Source organism: Pagrus major, chromosome 24 (assembly GCF_040436345.1).
Source record: "Pagrus major chromosome 24, Pma_NU_1.0".
In the NCBI taxonomy this organism is placed as follows: domain Eukaryota; kingdom Metazoa; phylum Chordata; class Actinopteri; order Spariformes; family Sparidae; genus Pagrus; species Pagrus major.
In genome coordinates this window covers 17884696-17902260 of record NC_133238.1, presented here as the reverse complement: position 1 = coordinate 17902260, position 17565 = coordinate 17884696, and the positions used below count along the sequence as shown (strand labels likewise).

Sequence of the window (17565 nt, the reverse complement as noted above, 5' to 3'; positions counted from 1 at the left end):
CTTTCTCTTTTACGCGACCTTGGATGTGTAGAAAAGCTTCAAACTGCCTCCAACCGCCTCTTTCTTGACCTCCTCGCTCCTCTCCTCAGGTATGGGCACGCTCCCTCGGACCACGAGCCACTGCGGCACGCTGCCGTACCAAAGAAGCAGCTACGGGCTGAGCACCGCGGCGCTGTACGTCGACTCCTACCGGGTCTCCGGCGAGCCCGTCTTCTCCCACCGCCACTCTGGGATCGTGGACCGGGTGGCCACGCGCACCCCGTCCATCGAGAGCATCCACAAGGACCCCAGGTGCCCACATGTGCAGATAAACAGGATGCATGTGTGGACGTTTCATTAAGAAATGAGTTACTATTTTATTATTTATGTCATGATTACAGATTAATCGCTTACTTTTTGGTAATCGATTAATCGTTTCAGTCATTTTTCAAGGATCTGCTGATCTATGAATCCGTGCAGGGTAGATAATCGTTTCACCGTCTGATATCTGTCTTTAGCTTTCATCCAGACTGTCTTCGATGCTAACATCAGCAAGCTAGCGTGATCACAATGACAAGCAGGTATAATGTTGACCATGTTTAGCATGCTAACGTTTGTAGAGCTGCAATGATTAGTCGACTGACAACGAGTGATTGTTCACGCAAAGACATCAAACATCGTCTGGTTCCAGCTTCTGAAATGTGACGATTTGTTGCTTTTCTTTGTGATTTCTGACAGTAAGTGAGGAGACTTTGTGTTTTTGGACTGTTGGTTGAACAAAAGAAGCATTTTTCACAATTAATTTGACATTTTATGGACTGAAAAGACTAAAAGACTAATCGTGAAAATTACAGTCAATAATTAAAATATCATTTGTTGCATTTGGTCGTTAAACAAAAGTGTTAGATAAAGTAAAATTCAGACCTGAGGACTGTGTAGTTCATCCTGAGGGGAACATGAACGTCTTTATTAAGCTTTAAGAAAATGCATTCAATACTTCTTGGGTTTTTTTGCTCAAATCCAAAACTATCAACCTGCTGGTGGTGCTAGAGGAAAATTCAGGGGATCATCACAGTCAGGAGGATTCATCCTCTGGGAACCGTGAATGTCTGCACCGAATTTCATGCTACTCCATGAGACAGTTGTTGAGATATTAGATATTAGATCACAAACTATCCACAAAATCTCTCTTTTAGCAGCTAGAAAATGAAGCTGTTCTCCTGAAAAATGACTCAAAGAGAATGAAAAATGTCTCCAGGCTTCAGTTTTGTGTGAAGTGTGGAGCGAGTGAACCCTTCTGAAAGTTTCCTCCTCTCTCTCCCCCTCAGGGAGTTTGCTTGGCGCGACCCCGAGCTGCCGGAGGTCATCCACATGCTGCAGCACCACTTCCCCTCCGTCCAGGCCAACGCCGCCGCCTACCTGCAGCACCTGTGTTACGGAGACAACCGGGTCAAGGTGGAGGTAAGGTGACGGGGACACGCTGGGCTGTCAGAGTAAAAATAACGAGACGGACGTCACAGTCGTGAGTCACTCCTCCCTGCCACGTTTGAAGGTTCAGTCTCTTTTAAAATGGCTGCAGCTCTGGTGGTTTCACTGTGACCTCTATAGATGAAGTAAAGGACGAGTCAGAAGGTGGAAAAGACAGATATTCAGGATGGATTTAATGTGTAATGTACATTAAATTACAGCTGCGATACAATAATGTCCCCGAAACTTGAATAGACTCTGGTCCCTGCGGAGGAAACACGCTCGTTCCTCCAAAGGTTCCTGGTCTCGGGGGAAAATCCCTTCAGCTTTACATTTCCTCAGATATCTCCTGTCGTCTCCCTCCACCGTCTCTCAGACTTTATTCTCTGACTCTGTTTTCAGATCCTCGCTGCCAAACTGGGAGCCAAAGCGCCATCTGCTAAAAACAAAACTTTAAGTGACGTCGGTGCCAAAATGTGCCGCCGTGCCGCCGCCGCCGCTCTCCGACACGCTGAAGCGCCGCACGCTGCCTCTTTGCTCTGCTTCCCGTCGCAATAAATAACTCCGGCACAATGGCGGAGCTTCACGCGAGAGCCGTTAAAGTGCCGTGTGGTTCGTTTGGTGATGAGCTTTTAATTAGCCTTTTGGAAGCAGCCTGGACACACGCCTGCTCATTTAGCCAGAAAACAAATGTTTGTCAGTGACGGTTTGAACAGAGAGTCGGAGCGTCTGCTGCTCTCCTGAGACGAGTTTATTTAGAGACGACACAAGAAAGTTTGGTTTGTGCCTCCAGTGAGGCGACTGAGTGTTTCAGCTCAGGTTTTATTCTGCAATATTTAGAGAATCATTCTTATTATTGGTGCTTTTAGTGATGATTTATTTTCCTTTTATTGCAAAAAGCAACATCAAAACTAGGTAAAAACTTCAGAAACATGCTGTAATAGTTCATCCATCAGTCTTTTGAAGAGAAAGTGATATTTAAACTGTAATTTTAGCCTTTTAACTGATACCAACGACCTAAAAATGTAATATAATATAAAATCTATATTGACTCGTGAAAAAATATCTAAAAAACGCTCAATAAAAATGTTCATTTTTTTCTAAAAATGAACTAAAAAACAAGCAAAAAATAAAATAAAACTGAAGAATGGTTGAAAAAAATACAAATACAAATAAATATAATGCACAGATGATCAAAGGACATAAATGAAATAATAAATCCCATAAAAATGATTAAAAAATACTTTAAAACTTTGAAGAAAATGTAAAAATGGATCATTCCTGTGTCATAATTAAAGGATTTATTGAAAAATACTACATTATATAACCCGTACAAAATGTTTATCTTCACATTTTTCAAACAAACTAAACAAAAAACAAACAAACTTTAAACTAAAAAACGAACAAAACTGTGGAGAAAGATCGACAAAGAATTGTAAAACATTTATAAATTGATAAAAAAGTAACTTTAAAACCTTGAAAATGTCAAAAAAATTGATTGTTCCCACGTCAGTCTGACAGGATTTATCAGAAAGTACAACATCACAGTAATATTTTGGTAAATAGTTCCCACTTTGAATGTATATTTGTCTATAAACACATTTATCTTTACATTTAATGAACAAACGAGCTCAAACTAAACTAATAAAACTGGGGAGAAAGGTTGAAAACTAATTAACACTTCAATTAAATAAGCAGATAATTAAAGGACGTAATTAAATAAACTAATAAATCACATCAGATGATTAAAAACTACTTGAAACATTTCCTGCAGGCTTCAAAGACGCCTCGTGGACGAATCCCATAAATCTGAACGGATTCGCAAACAGTTCCTACTTTGAAGTTTTTATGTCAGTGTTCAAAAACAGATGAATAAATAATGTATCCTATATTTAATCTGAGAAGAAAGTTGAGTTAAACTTCTTCACAGTGAAATAAAAACACCTCCAGCTTCTCACGCTGAGCCGACGCTGATCTCATGTGAAGGTAAAGCTTCAGAGTTAAACGACGATTCGAGACAGTGACGATTATTCCTTTGAATTTTAAAGACGTAAATCTAAAACTCACTTTATTCAACGATAAATGCGTCTTGGTTCGTTTGTCTCTCGTGATTAAGTTTCTCTTCTGTGATCTGACGCTGGAGGAGGAGAAGCGCTTTGGTTCGCGTGTCGACCTGCTGATGATTATGTAACTCTTTGTCTTCAGCTAATAGCAGCTCTTCTGAGGAGACAAGATGATTCAAGGCTCCTTTCAAAGCATCTTAAACAATAAATGTTTCAGTGATGTGCTTTGATCTCCTCGCTTTTACATAAAAAATGAAAGAATATATCATTTCTGTGCTAATGATGATGAGAGGTGAGAGGAGGCTTCAAAGCGGAGCGTTACATCAGCCTGGACACCAGTGTTTGTCTCCATTAGAGGGTTTTAGTCAGTTTCCATCTGTGTGATTGGTCACAACCTGCAGGTGTGTCACCTGGGAGGGATCCAGCACCTGGTGGACCAGCTGGATCACAAGGTGGCCGAGGTCCAGAAGAGCGCCTGCGGGGCCCTGAGGAACCTGGTGTACGGCAAGGCCACCGACAACAACAAGGTGGCGCTGAGGAACTGCGGCGGCGTGCCGGCCCTGCTGCGCCTCCTCAGGAAAACAACCGACAACGAAGTCCGAGAGCTCGTCACCGGTAGGTCCGGTCGTTGTTTTCATCAGTGAATAAACACCTGAACCCAAGAGTCACACTTTTGTTAAGGCAGCAGCTGGTCCTCCACACAGTCCGCCATGTTGCACCAACATGTTTCTACAGTCGCCCAGAACAGACAAACCAAACACGCTTCAGAGACGGCCTTTCACATTCTGAATGTTTTTATTATTATTATTATTTTGGCATTTTTCTGTTTTTTTCCAATTTTTTCACGTTTGCAATTGTTTTGCATCTTTCAAATGTCTAATTTCTTTTTTTTTACATTTTCACAATTTTGAACTTTTTTGAATTTTTCGCAATTTTTCACAATTTTTCACAATTTTTCATTTTTTTTCACATTTTTTGCAACTTTTTGCATTTTTCATATTTTGCATTTTTTTTTTTTTTTTTTTTACAATTTTTAAAAAAAATTTCACTTCACTTTTTGCAATTTTTCAAATGTTAATTTTTTTTTACATTTTCACATTTTTTTTTTATTTTTCAGTTTTCTGCATTTTTGCATTGTTTTGCTTTTTTCACATTTTTTGTGATATTTTTACATTTTTTTTTACATTTTTTAAAAAAAATTCACAGTTTTCTGCATTTTTGCATTTTTGCATTGTTCAAATTTGTTTGCTTTTTTCACAGTTTTCAGTTTTTTTTCACATTTGCATTGGGCTTTTTTTTTTATTCCAAAAAGCCAAAAACATTCATTAAGAAAATGTTTTTTAAATCCCAGAAATAAAAATGAAAAGCTTGAACGCACTCAGAGAGTAATTCTTGCTGCTGACTGTCTCATTTTGTTATTTTAACGTTTGCGTCTGTACATTTACATCAAACTACACATAATTATAGCCGATCATAAGATGTGTTGGAGAGTTTTCTTGCAGGTCGGTGCAGTAGTTGTTGAGAAAACAGCAGAAATGCTTTTAAAAGCCCTTCAGACGTCCTCGGTCACACCAGTATTGTCACTTTGGCCGAACCTCTCTGGCAGAAGTAACATGAAACAACAACTCCAGCAGGTCGGAGAACAACTGGGAGCTGCTAAAGTCCTCCGTGTTGGTCAGTTGTCAACTCGTTTTATCCCTGAAGAGGTGAATTCAGGTGAAAACAGCGTCCACATTGACAAAGACACTCTCCAAAACATGACACATAGAAATCCCGCTGTGATGCGTGTGGGCGTCTGCCTGCTCGCGAGGTTCGCTGGCCGCCCGGCTGGCCGGCGTGCTGGCCGAGCGTCGGTCTGTGTCGCCCGTCTGACCGGCTGGCTGGCTGGCAGCGCATTAATCTGTGTATCGGCTGTTCTGTGGGAGGTGAGAGCGGCGGCGGCTTAAACACTCAGCGCGTCGTGTTGACAGAGCAGATCTCGGCACAGTCCGCGGGACAGATGCTCAGATAATGTGCTTTGGAAACAGGATGCTGCTGACAGTTCTGCAGCCACACCACACAGACTGTCTAATGCCAGCAGATATGAAGCTGCAAGACGGATTCTCGGATTCTTCAGGAAAACAGGGAGAAGTCTTCAGTTTGTTATAAAGCTTTTAAAAAGTTTCACAGCTCAGGGCTGGATTCTGATTATTAAAGCTGTGAGTCACACTCTGGTGGACGTAAATGGCTGCAGGACGTCCAGTTTTCTGTCCTTTATCACCTCATATTTTCTGTAATAATCTAATATTTAGAAACATACCTGCAAATTTAAAAATACAACTCTTTGATTTTACTCATTTTAAAATGAAAAACCGAAGTACAAAGATTTTGTTCCCTGCAGCTCGCAGACTGAAGCGAACAAACACTGTTGTAGTTTGAATCACGCCCACGCTAAAAATATGTGCCAGTTTGGAGCTTTGGAAGCTACGAGGAAGTTTTCTGTGTTATCTTCCACAGAGTTTTATTTGGCCCCCTGTTGTCAAATGTTTGGGGGGGTTTCTTCTTATTGTGCCTGAAGCAAATTTTATTCTCAAACCAGAAGATATGAAGACAAGATAGTAGAGAGAGAGGGATTAAAGAGACAGAACACAACGTATGAAACACCGTGAAGGAAGCTAAATAAAAGAGGTTTTGTGTCCTGATTTGACTCCTCTGAGACACGTCAGCACCAAGCGGTATCCTACAGTAGCTGCTGTGACGCCTCTCGACCAAAGGATGCCATTTTCTGGCTACGGAGGCCCGTCCGCTATCTCTAGCCCAGAGACACAGCAGCTGTGAGCCGAAGGAGTCGGTGTGTTTAAAGGGGAAAGTTAGCTGGAAATCACCACCGTCAGCAACGCAGACACACCAGCTCACATGTATAAATGCTCATTACGGCGTAGGCCACTTGCGTAGGTTACAGCTTTGGCTCTGCCTGGAGCCTACATGCAACCTTAAACATGTTGCCCATGCTAAGCTAAGTGCCTTTCACATTCTGAATGTTTATTATTATTATTATTATTATTATTTAGCCATTTTTCTGTTGTTTTTTTCCTTCATTGTTTCACTTTTTTGCATTTTTTTGCTTTTTTTGTGCTTTTTTCACATTTTTCACATTTATGCGATATTTTTGCATTTTTTTTTACATTTTCACATTTTGATATTTTTCATTTTTCTTCACTTTTTTGCAATTTTTAAAAAAAAAATTTAATTTCGTTTGAATTTTTAAAATTTTCTGCATTTTTGTATTTATTTGCTTTTTTCAAATGTTTTCGATATTTTTACATTTGAACATTTTTTGCATTTTTTTTTTGCATTTTTCATAATTTTTCTCTTTGAATTGCTTTTTTCAGTTTTTGCAATTTTTTGCATTTTTCAAAAAAAAATCTTTTTCGCATTTTTTTTGCATTTTCATTTCTTTGTTTTATTTCAAAAAGCCAAAAACATTCATTAACAAAATGTTTTTTTAAATAGGCCACTTGCGTAGGTTACGGCATCGGCTCTGCCTATAGCCCAGGTGCAACCTTAAACATGTTGCTCATGCTAAGCTAAGTGGCTAACTCACAAGAGAATAACTTCCCAAAATGTCAATCTAATCCTTTAAATACTGTTTGTCTTGTGTCTTAACTATAATGATAGTCACAATTAATGCTTTACTGAACTATACACACTTTTTTTTACTTTTTCCTCTTAAAAAGTGAGAATTAGGATTTTATTATCCTGTTTTTCCGTTCTTATTAATCATTATTAACCCTTTTGTTTGGTTAAAATTGGCATTACTTCCTCGTTGCTTGGGCTGTAAAAACATTGTTTCATTGATTCCGCGTTATATGTTTTTTCCGTCTCTTCTCTCCTTATTAAACCCAAAATTGTGAGGTATCAAACTGTTTTTTTGATATTTCCCAAGCAATTCCAAAAAAGACAAAAACTTGCAGTGCAGTTACGAAAGTGACATTTTGGCAAATTTTCTGAAGTTTGAACTTTTCCTTCCAGGCGTCCTGTGGAACCTCTCCTCATGCGACGCGGTGAAGATGACCATCATCCGCGACGCTCTGTCCACGCTGACCAACACGGTCGTCATCCCTCACTCGGGCTGGAGCAGCGTCTCGCACCGCGACGAACACAAAGTCAAGTTCCAGTCGTCGGTGCTGCTGCGCAACACCACCGGCTGTCTGAGGTGAGGAACGAAACAAACGCACCCCTCTGCTCTTGATGATGATAAAAGATCCTCCTTTTTATTGAAAAATGGACACAAATATCAGTGTTTGTCATCATCTTTGCTGATGATGCTTCTGCATATTCATCTCACACTTTTACACTTTAAAATGTCTCAAAACTGGACAAATCTATTCTCACTTTTCTAAAAAAAAAAAAGGATAGAACAAAGAGCGTGTTGAGTTTCCAGTCGTGCCGTCAGCTCATTAAATCGCAAGGATGATTTTTGGATTTATTGCTCGTCTGCGCTGCTTTTCTCTGTCTGCTTTTCATTTTAATGATTCTGTAAAAACCACGGCGCATAATCACAGCCACATAATCGTCAATGAGAGGCTCCGTAATGGAGATTTTATGCAGCCGTGATGTCCCAAGTATGCATTTGACCACATTAGCTCACAGAGACAAATAACAGCAAAGAGATGCGAGTGTGTCTTAAAAGTCAAAGCCCAGGATGAAGCTTCGGCTTCGTTACATGCAAATTTTACACTAATAAATGCGGCTCGTCTTAGCTTTGGCTCATTCGAAAGATGAATCTTCATGTTTTAAAAAATCCTGTAAACCTCCAAACAACACACTAATATTTCCTGGTGTGAGCGATATTTTACACCCAGGAAAACCGACTAAATGAAGACTTTTAATATAACTTCTCTTCTTTCTCTCTCTCTGAGTGCTGAAGAATATTTTCAGTGTTTTTCATGAAACCGAGCGAGCACTCGGCCTCTCCTCTTCTTTAAAATATATCTAATTAAAGAGGAAGCTGTCCAACCTTTCATGGCAGGAGGCGATGAGGCTTCAAGAACCGGTGTGAACCTGCAGATCTTTAAACTAATTTGAGACAAGAGGGCCAAACTGTACGGAGTCAAAGGAGTGCCATAAAAAATAATACGTCTGTGAGAGAACAAGAAAGTGAATGTGTGAATATATAGAAGAAATGTGGATTTTAAGCATATTTATTGTTTGTATTTCTTTCTATGTACATTTATTTGTATATTTTAAAAAATACTGTTTTTTTATGTACATTTTTGAAATTATTTATTATTTATTAACTATTGCTTTTGGTTTTGCATTGCTCTCAACAGAACTGACATACAGCGAGATAGAAACGAGCACAACAAAAACTAATAATGATTTAAATAATAACGAACACGATGGCCAACATTTCCAGTATTTCAACCCTCAAACGACCGACTCTGCGTCCATTGAAGCATCTCAAGCTGTCAGGTGAAACACAGGAATCATCGTTGGCGGAGCAGTAACCACACCTGTAACCTGATTTACTGAACGAACCCTCGAGAGGAGAATCTATTGAATGAAATTGATGCTGTATTGGACTCTGATTGGCCTCCATCTCCTCCATCTCCTCCAAATCAAACGAATTAAACCTGCTGAGTGGAGACTTCCCAGCCCAAATGTTACAAACTAGCCTGACTGGACGGACGCCACTCGTTCTTCAGTGTCAGGAGCCAATCAGGAACAAGTCCAGGGTGTTTAGTGAAGTATGAGCTTGCAGAAAAACGGATCTTTGCAAAGTTAAAGAAAATGAATTGAACGGCGTCGTTAAGCGTGTTTGATCAGGAGTGTCGTGCAGGTAAACTGCTGGTGATTTTTCTCCTCTAACACGACTCGTTGCTGCAGGGAAACTGTCTCTCTGAGCTCAGACGCCTCCAGCGTTTCTCAGCTCGCAATCTACAGCTCGCAGGCTGTAGACTGATAGTATAGAAATGCATTGTGGGAGTTATGTGCCGTTGTGCAGTCGTCTCATGTCAGCTCTCCATTAGCAGCAGCTGGAGGTTCCTATTGGAGGAGCAGCTCCCTCCTTTACTGTATCCGGGCAGGTTTTTGAGCCACCCTGTGGGGGAATCCACACACTGCACCTCGGTCTGAGTTAATGTGTGTCTCCATGTGTGTGTGTGTGTGTGTGAGGAACCTGAGCTCAGCAGGGGAGGAGGCGAGGAGTCAGCTGCGTTGCTGTGAAGGTCTGGTCGACTCGCTGCTTCACGTCCTCAAAGCCTGCGTCAACACCTCCGACTACGACAGCAAGGTGCAACACACACACTCACACACACTCACACACACACTCACACACACACACACACTCACACACACACTCACACACACACTCACACACACACACACACTCACACACACACTCACACACACACACACACACACACACACTTGTTGTATTCCTCAGATACCTGCCTTTGCCTCCACCTAACACCGACACCGATATAACCGATTCTTAATCATTAAATATAATTATTAACCTTGCTAATAATAACTAGTATTGCTACAGGTGAGGTGTCAGAGATCTTTACAACACAGTTAAACCCAGATACAATTATATTATCTGTAGAAACAGGGAGGTTTAATTTGATTATCATCAGCACAACGTAGAGATCGTGTGGCTTATCTTCATGTCTCCAGGATTATATTACACCTTGGTTATATGTCACCTTTTCCATATTAAATGAATGGATGTTTTTGAATTTGAAGGTCTTTTTTTTGACAAAACTATTTATGAATTAATATCTGCACACTGATCTCCTGTACACCAAATGTATAATCTAAACTTTCAGTCACAAAGACCGAATTTTTCAGTCCGATTCGGATTTTAATGTCACAATTCGTTTGATTAAAGCATTTTTTCCAGCAGTGTTACGTCCCCGTAAAGCCAGGGGATGAGGGGAGTAATATAGTAAAATTAAAACCGGAGTAAAGAAGGAGAAGAAACAGGATGTAGGATTTATTTACAAAAAAAGATCAACAAAAAAACATGTGTCTTCAAAAAAAGGAGACTAAAGTTTCCCCTTTCTCTCTGACCTCAGATCGTGGAGAACAGCGTCTGCACCCTGAGGAACCTCTCGTACCGGCTGGAGGTGGAGATGCCCTCCTCTCGTCTGCTCGGCAACCAGGAGCTGGACACCCTGCTGGGCTTCTCGTCCCCGGCCAAGGAGCTGGACTACCTCTGCTGGGGGAAGAGGAGGCGCGGCAGGAAGAGGGGCGGCTGGCCCGACGACAAGGTACGAACACGGAGGTTCCCTAAGACACTGGATCCCCTGAAAAGTAAATTAATTTAGATTATTATTTAAGATTTTAATAAGTTGTGTTTGGTGCAGTGGGACGGTGTCGGGCCGATCCCGGGTTTCTCGCAGCCTCTGAGGGGGGCGGAGCTGCTGTGGCACCCGATGGTGGTGAAGCCGTACCTCAACCTGCTGGCCGAGAGCTCCAACCCAGCCACGCTGGAGGGCGCCGCCGGGTCGCTGCAGAACCTCTCTGCTGGAAACTGGAAGGTACGACCTCGAGTAAACCTCTTACTGTAGAAGAAACACATGAGAAGATGTGATAATATAAAACTGTGTGTGTGTGTGTGTGTGTCCAGTTCTCGGCCTACATCCGAGCGGCGGTGCGTAAGGAGAAAGGTCTGCCCATCCTGGTGGAGCTGCTGAGGATGGACAACGACCGGGTCGTCTGCTCCGTCGCCACCGCTCTCCGCAACATGGCGCTGGACGGCCGCAACAAGGAGCTGATAGGTCAGAACACACTGACACACACACACACACACACACACACAGTCAACAAACCGATCCACTGTGAAAAGATCATCATAACACGTCAGTCAGAAACATCAACAGCTTGTTCACATCACAGGATGGCATGAGTCCAGTCATCGAAAGAGTGAGAACACATCGCCCCCTGATGGACAACGTGGGTGTTGAAGGTGTTTTATCATGTCTGCAGATATTTTATGGACAATTATAGAAACTCCAGGCTTTGAATTCAGAGACAGATGTAGCACTACAGCTGTGGCTCAATAAAATACTTAAATTAATATAAAAGCATGATGGATGTTGGTGAACGGAGCTCATCAGTGTTTAAATATCTTTTCACGAGGTTAAATTTTGTCTTTCACTCTAAATGTCGTCCATGTTTTCTGCATCTCCTCCTCCAGGAAAGTACGCCATGCGGGACCTGGTGAACCGGCTCCCCGGCGGCAGTCCGCCAGTGCTGTCGGACGACACGGTGGCGTCGGTCTGCTGCACGCTGCACGAGGTCACCAGCCGCAACATGGAGAATGCCAAAGCTTTAGCCGACAGCGGAGGCATCGAGAAGCTGGTGAACATCAGCAAAGGACGAGGGAAAGGGTGCGAAAGTCTCTGCAAAACGTTTTTTATTTTTAAGAGACAGCAGCAGCTTTTTACCTGTGATGACTTTATGTTTATTGAACCTCAAACATTTAATTTTGTGTTTTGAAATTGTCTTATTTCTTTGCTGCTGAATTCTTTAACTTTTATTGCCTTTTATTAAAAAAAGAATCATTTTTCTGAAGGTCAAATCACAACATTTCAAGCGATGTAATCTGAAATGTTGAGTTTGGTAATATGTCATTGTGTTTTGACCCTCAGGGCCACCATGCCTTTGTCCAGAAAAGTGCAAAAACAATCCCTATTTTTAAGTATTTTAAGTGGAAATCATTTTAAGATGCCGTGTGTCTCGATGTCGCAGGTACTCGATGAAGGTGGTGAAGGCGGCGGCTCAGGTGTTGAACACGCTGTGGCAGTACAGAGAGCTGAGGAGTCTCTACAAACAGGACGGCTGGAACTACACCCACTTCGTCACCCCCGTCTCCACTCTGGAGCGAGACCGCTACCTTTCACAGCCGACCCTGCCCACCAGCCCGCTGCAGATGTCCCCCGTCATCCAATCAGGTGAGAGATCCGGTGAGTGAGGTCGAAGTGAAGGACAGACGGATTCCCTGTATTGAAAAATAAACAAAAATCAGATAAAGAAAGTAGGTTTTTACGACTTTCTGTCTTCTTTTCTCTCAGGTGGTAGTGCAACATCCTCGCCGGCGATGCTCGGGATAAGAAGACACAGTACGAACTATCAGAGGGCGCAGTCATCTATGCAACTCGACACGTATTATGGAGACAACAGTTTACACAAACGGCAGTACACAGGTTCGTACTGTGGCGTCCCTCAGGGATCTAACGTCGGACCACTGATGTTTCTGTTTAAACACTTAATAAAAATGGTTTTTAATACACAAACTAACCAACTTATGATTGTTGAAAAGACGTCTTTCCACCCATGAATCTTATGATTTTGTTTAATTTTGCATTTCAGGGTCCGAGAAGAAAACTCCGTATTTCATTGGGACGTATTCCTCCCAGTCAGGAGAGGATCTGAGAAGGTCCCAGGTAAGAAATGTTTTAAAATTCAGCTATATTGTTGCATTAAAGTGATGAACGTGTCGTGAAGATAAGATTACTTAAAAGTAAATTGTAAGTAGCAGAGATTCTTTAATTGATCAAAAGAAGCTTCTTTAATGTCAATATTTGCTGGTTTTCTTTGTTTTTCGATGATAACAAACTGAATATTTTGAATTATTTACCATTTTTTGACATATTATAGACCAACTGATCAGAAAGAAGAAAATAAGTAGGATTTTAAAATAAAAACAACTCTCTATTTCTTATACAGCTAAAGTATTCACCTCGATCGTCATGTGATGCCAAATAATGCTTTAAAGTTATCTAATTTGAACGCCTTGAGGGATAATTTGACATAAATGCGCCCAAACGCACAAAATGTCAATTTCTACATGATGTTTCTTTGAGTTGAGTTGCTAAAAAGTCACTGTGATCATGTAGAAGTCTGTAACAATCATCCATGGCTAAGTCTTTTCAAACAAGTAAACCTGAATGAAACAAAGAAAGCCCCGTGTCTTCTCATCCCTTGATTGGAGTCTCTGTAAATCGCCTCCTTCTTGCCATATTCTTCAAACTACACCTTTAAATGCTGTTGCCACAAGGCTTGTGTTTAATAATGACATCATCGTCCCTCTCTCAGCACACAGAGCCATTTTACGACGAGCCTGACAGGAAGAACTACAACAGCTACAGAATGTACCTGTCGTCCCCACAAGGCTACGGAGAGGAGAGCTACGAGGACGAGCCGGTCCACCTCACCCCGTCCTCCCCCGACGGCTACGCCAGCCAGTCGCTCCGGTTCAAAGCCAACACCAACTACGTGGACTTCTACTCCACCACGCGGAGGCCTTCAAACAGGGCGAACAAGTTCACCGGCTCCCCCGACTCCTGGGTGTAAAAAAACATGACGGACACCGTGTACGTTGAGTCTGTTTCTGTGGGTGTGTGCGCTGTGTGGTTGTGCAAATGGGTGAGGATGCATGTGGATGTGTGTGCATCTGTGTTGAAACTGTACTGAATGACCGGGGCTCGGTTTGATACCTGCAGCTTTTGACTAAGTTAGAACACGTCCAGAATAATGCAGATAAATATGAACTAATCCTTTATTTTTTAACTTTATTCCACAATAAGAAACATCTCTCATTGTTGTAAGAAACAGCAGAAATTGTGCATTTAAAGCTAAAATGATTCGTCAATTAATCGATCAAGTTTACTGATATTTAACTGACCAAACATCAAATCGGTTAATTGAGGAAATTAACGATAATGGTACTAATTTTTGAAATTATTGGTGCTCTCCTTTTTGTGCAATAGCTCTGTAAATAGCAAACAATTCTTGAAAAGGAAGCAGGAAATCGTTCACAACACACGCGGTTGAAAAATATCACAACCGAATAGTTGCAGCTGCAGTTTATGACCACTAGGGGGAAGTAAGACTTGTGGCATACTTGTATATAAATTGCTTAACAGGTTTTTAATTGGTTTTGTAGATACTTCACTGCCACTTAAATTTGTTTTAACTGTGTTTTCCACCTTATAAAAACTCTTGGAAGCTTCTCCTGAACGGAAACATCAGATACGTGATGAGGAGACTGTAACTGTCCTTGAATTAATACATGAAACAAACATAAGTCCCAGTTTCTTATCACAGTTTCCAGTTTAATGGGAAAGCATTTTTCACATTTTTTTTACATTTTATCGACTAAATGATTAATCGATAATAACAATAATCGTCCCAGTCCAGTGTTTCCTTCACTAAAGGAGATAAGAAAGGAAGCATTGTAGCATGTTTCCTTAGTGTTTAGAGAATTCAACCAGCTTCCGGGTCATTTTCATTTAGTTAGGAAGTTAGAGAGTCACTCATGTGACTCTCACAAGACAACCAGGTGGACTAACGACCCCCATGTGACCTTAACGACTCTTAACGGTGTGAATGTCTCTTCAGAGTCAGTCAGAAGTAAAACATCTTCCAGTTGTGTCTGATGTAGCAGTTCTAGGTAAGAAAGAGGCTCAAACTTTTTAATATCATTACATTTCAGTCTTTAAAAGATTTTAAAAAATGGAAAGAAAAAAGGAAAAATGCCAGATTGGACATTTTTCTCAACTTTATCTGCATTATTTTGACTCTTTTCTGTCAAAGATGTCTTAGTCAAAAGTTGCTTTATGAAAGAAACCCAGCCCTGACCTTGTTGTTCACCAGAGTGTTTGTTAACGGTCAACAGATTTCATTTTTCTCTGCAGTAAAAGTGTGCAGTGTGTTGGCTTAATGACATAAATATTGTTCGCCAGCATCTTCATGAACGTGAGCGAAAAAGGGACTCCGTGAAGACGAGACCTCACCTGGGACAAATACTATTCCCTCTTTAAACGTCGAGCTCTAAAAAGGTGTTGTTGAATATTATTTGACGCAGGTTTGAAGAGGAGCAACCTTTAAAGACTCAGAGAACCCGGGTTACATCAGTAACCTCTCCTGTATGTTGGCTGAAAGTGCAGTATATCATAAAGTATGTGAAATATGTGACAAAAACATGTGAAAATCTATTTGTACAGACGCAATGGTTTAACTGTCCTGTTACATTGTTGTATTCAATATGTAGAACTTTATATGTGATTGTGTGGAGAAGATTTTTCTATTATTTATTGATTATTTTTATTAATTTAATTAATCGTGACCTGACCAAAATACCCCCCATCTGTCTGTTCTGTCCAACACTGATGATGATGATAATGTGCAATGTTACAGAGGGAAATATATGTATAGGGATTAAAGATTATATCACGACAAGAAAAGAGTGAGTTTCGTCTTGTTTTTTGACAAGAAACAGACAAAAAAATGAAAGTTAAATAGATATATATCTTTATTAGCTTTAATTGCATCAGTCGTAGGTATATTCAGAGATGCCACAGCCGAAAGAAACAGACTAAAAAAAAACCATTGCGAACTCAAAATGTACATCATGATGAGGTAAATGCGCGGTGTGTACAAATATCTCTCAGTTTATCCTCCCTGAGCATGCCTCTAACACAAGCTCCATGCAGTTACATTCATCTATTTATTGGTCGTGTACAGCCGCCCTGCTCGCTCAAAACAGCCACAATCAAACGGTTAAATGTCAAATAAAGAAGCTGATGATCGGGCTGAGTTGTGATGTTCTTTGGCAACAATCCCGACACTCCGTTGCCTGAAAAGTTGCCCTTCGCATCATCGCTCTTTCGATTCGAAAACATGCTAAACTGGCAGCACAGATGTCGATCTTTGATTAGTAAAGGGGGATTGATTACAATCTTTTATTTTTCAAAGAAATAAGTTATTCTGGGAAACCCTGCAAGGTGTTTTGATATCTGAAAATAGTGTCAGTTAAAGGAAACGTTCACCCAAAAGTGAAATTCAGTCATTTTCTACTCCCATCGATTGTCTGATCTGGAGTCGTTTACCGACGGGAGGAGAGCTAAGAGATCTTCACTCCTGTTTATCAACCTGACTGTTGCTGACAGCTTCAGTGCAGAATTCAGCTTTTAAAAAGGGTGTAAATAATGTTGTTTCAAACCAATTTGGGATCTCAGAGCTTCCGTAGTTCTGTCATTTGGTAATTTTTTTACGTTTTAAAACAAGTCTCCAGCTACTTCAGTTGTTTACGAAAATGCTGCAACGCTGTTTTGCTGTGAAGCTCCAGAAATGTTCCATCAGAGGGAAGCATTGGGTGACTAGATAATGACTGAATTTTAATTTTTGGGTGAACTTATCCTTTAATTTTTTAAACTCTAAAGATGCTGAACTAAATTCAGTCTTATTCTGGTGATTCTAAAGGCACAAGAGTGAAAAACAGACTTTTCCAGGATTAAATCGATTTCAAACTTTTCTTATTTTTGTGTTTTTTGAGGGGAATTCTCGAGTCTGTCCTAAGATCTCTGATTGGCTGATCAGGAGCTTTTACAGATATTTTAGAAATATGTCTCTCTTCCTTTTCCTGCTGTAGTCTCCAAACCACACTGTAGTAATGTTTTCTGAGTCCTGGGACGTCTGATTGGCTGGTCAGTGTCCCTGCAGGACGACAGTACAATACACAAATCCTTTCGACTTTACAGCAGCGTCCTAAAACTGTGAGAATATCTCTGTTCATTTTCTTTAAACATGATTTCATTAATGAAGAACAATTAAATTAGGACTTTTTTGGCTTTTTGAATGACATTCACATTCTGCTTCCTACTGAAAAATCTCCTTCTGAAGCTTGGTAGTGTTTGTTTTTAGATGATTGTCACCTTTAGGTAGACGACAGAGCCGACAATAACTGGGAAAATGTCAAAAAAGCGACGACAACTTCAAAGACAATACAAGGTTTTAGTACATACGTAGATACAACCAGGGTGTTCAACGAGGGAAAAGTGTTTTTCTGTCCACGTAAAGTGACTCAACCTCAACTGTAACTGAACTTTATCGAGGTGAGAAACTCGAAGACTTTAGCTGAAATGGCGTTGACTATAAATCCCCACATCCTGCAAAACATATGACACTCTTACAGGAAACATTTGACATTTTGGGAATACTCTTATTTCCTTTTTTGCCAAAGTTAGATGAAAAGATTGACACCACTCTCATATCTGTACATTAA

At 40.7% G+C, this 17565-nt stretch overlaps 1 protein-coding gene across 1 annotated transcript in view; it reads left to right on the top strand.

Annotated features, from left to right (window-relative positions):
• The window catches only part of LOC140992076 (plakophilin-4-like), a 40424-nt gene extending 26571 nt beyond the window's left edge, over positions 1–13853 (top strand). Inside the window, exons 8-20 of the mRNA XM_073462314.1 lie at positions 90–291; positions 1308–1440; positions 3911–4124; positions 7521–7704; positions 9666–9783; positions 10571–10765; positions 10862–11035; positions 11125–11275; positions 11695–11887; positions 12249–12451; positions 12572–12703; positions 12870–12943; positions 13596–13853. Of these exons, the coding sequence (XP_073318415.1) occupies positions 90–291; positions 1308–1440; positions 3911–4124; positions 7521–7704; positions 9666–9783; positions 10571–10765; positions 10862–11035; positions 11125–11275; positions 11695–11887; positions 12249–12451; positions 12572–12703; positions 12870–12943; positions 13596–13853 (2231 nt within the window). The remainder of the gene's footprint in view (positions 1–89; positions 292–1307; positions 1441–3910; positions 4125–7520; positions 7705–9665; positions 9784–10570; positions 10766–10861; positions 11036–11124; positions 11276–11694; positions 11888–12248; positions 12452–12571; positions 12704–12869; positions 12944–13595) is intronic.
• The last annotated feature ends 3712 nt before the right edge of the window (positions 13854–17565 follow it).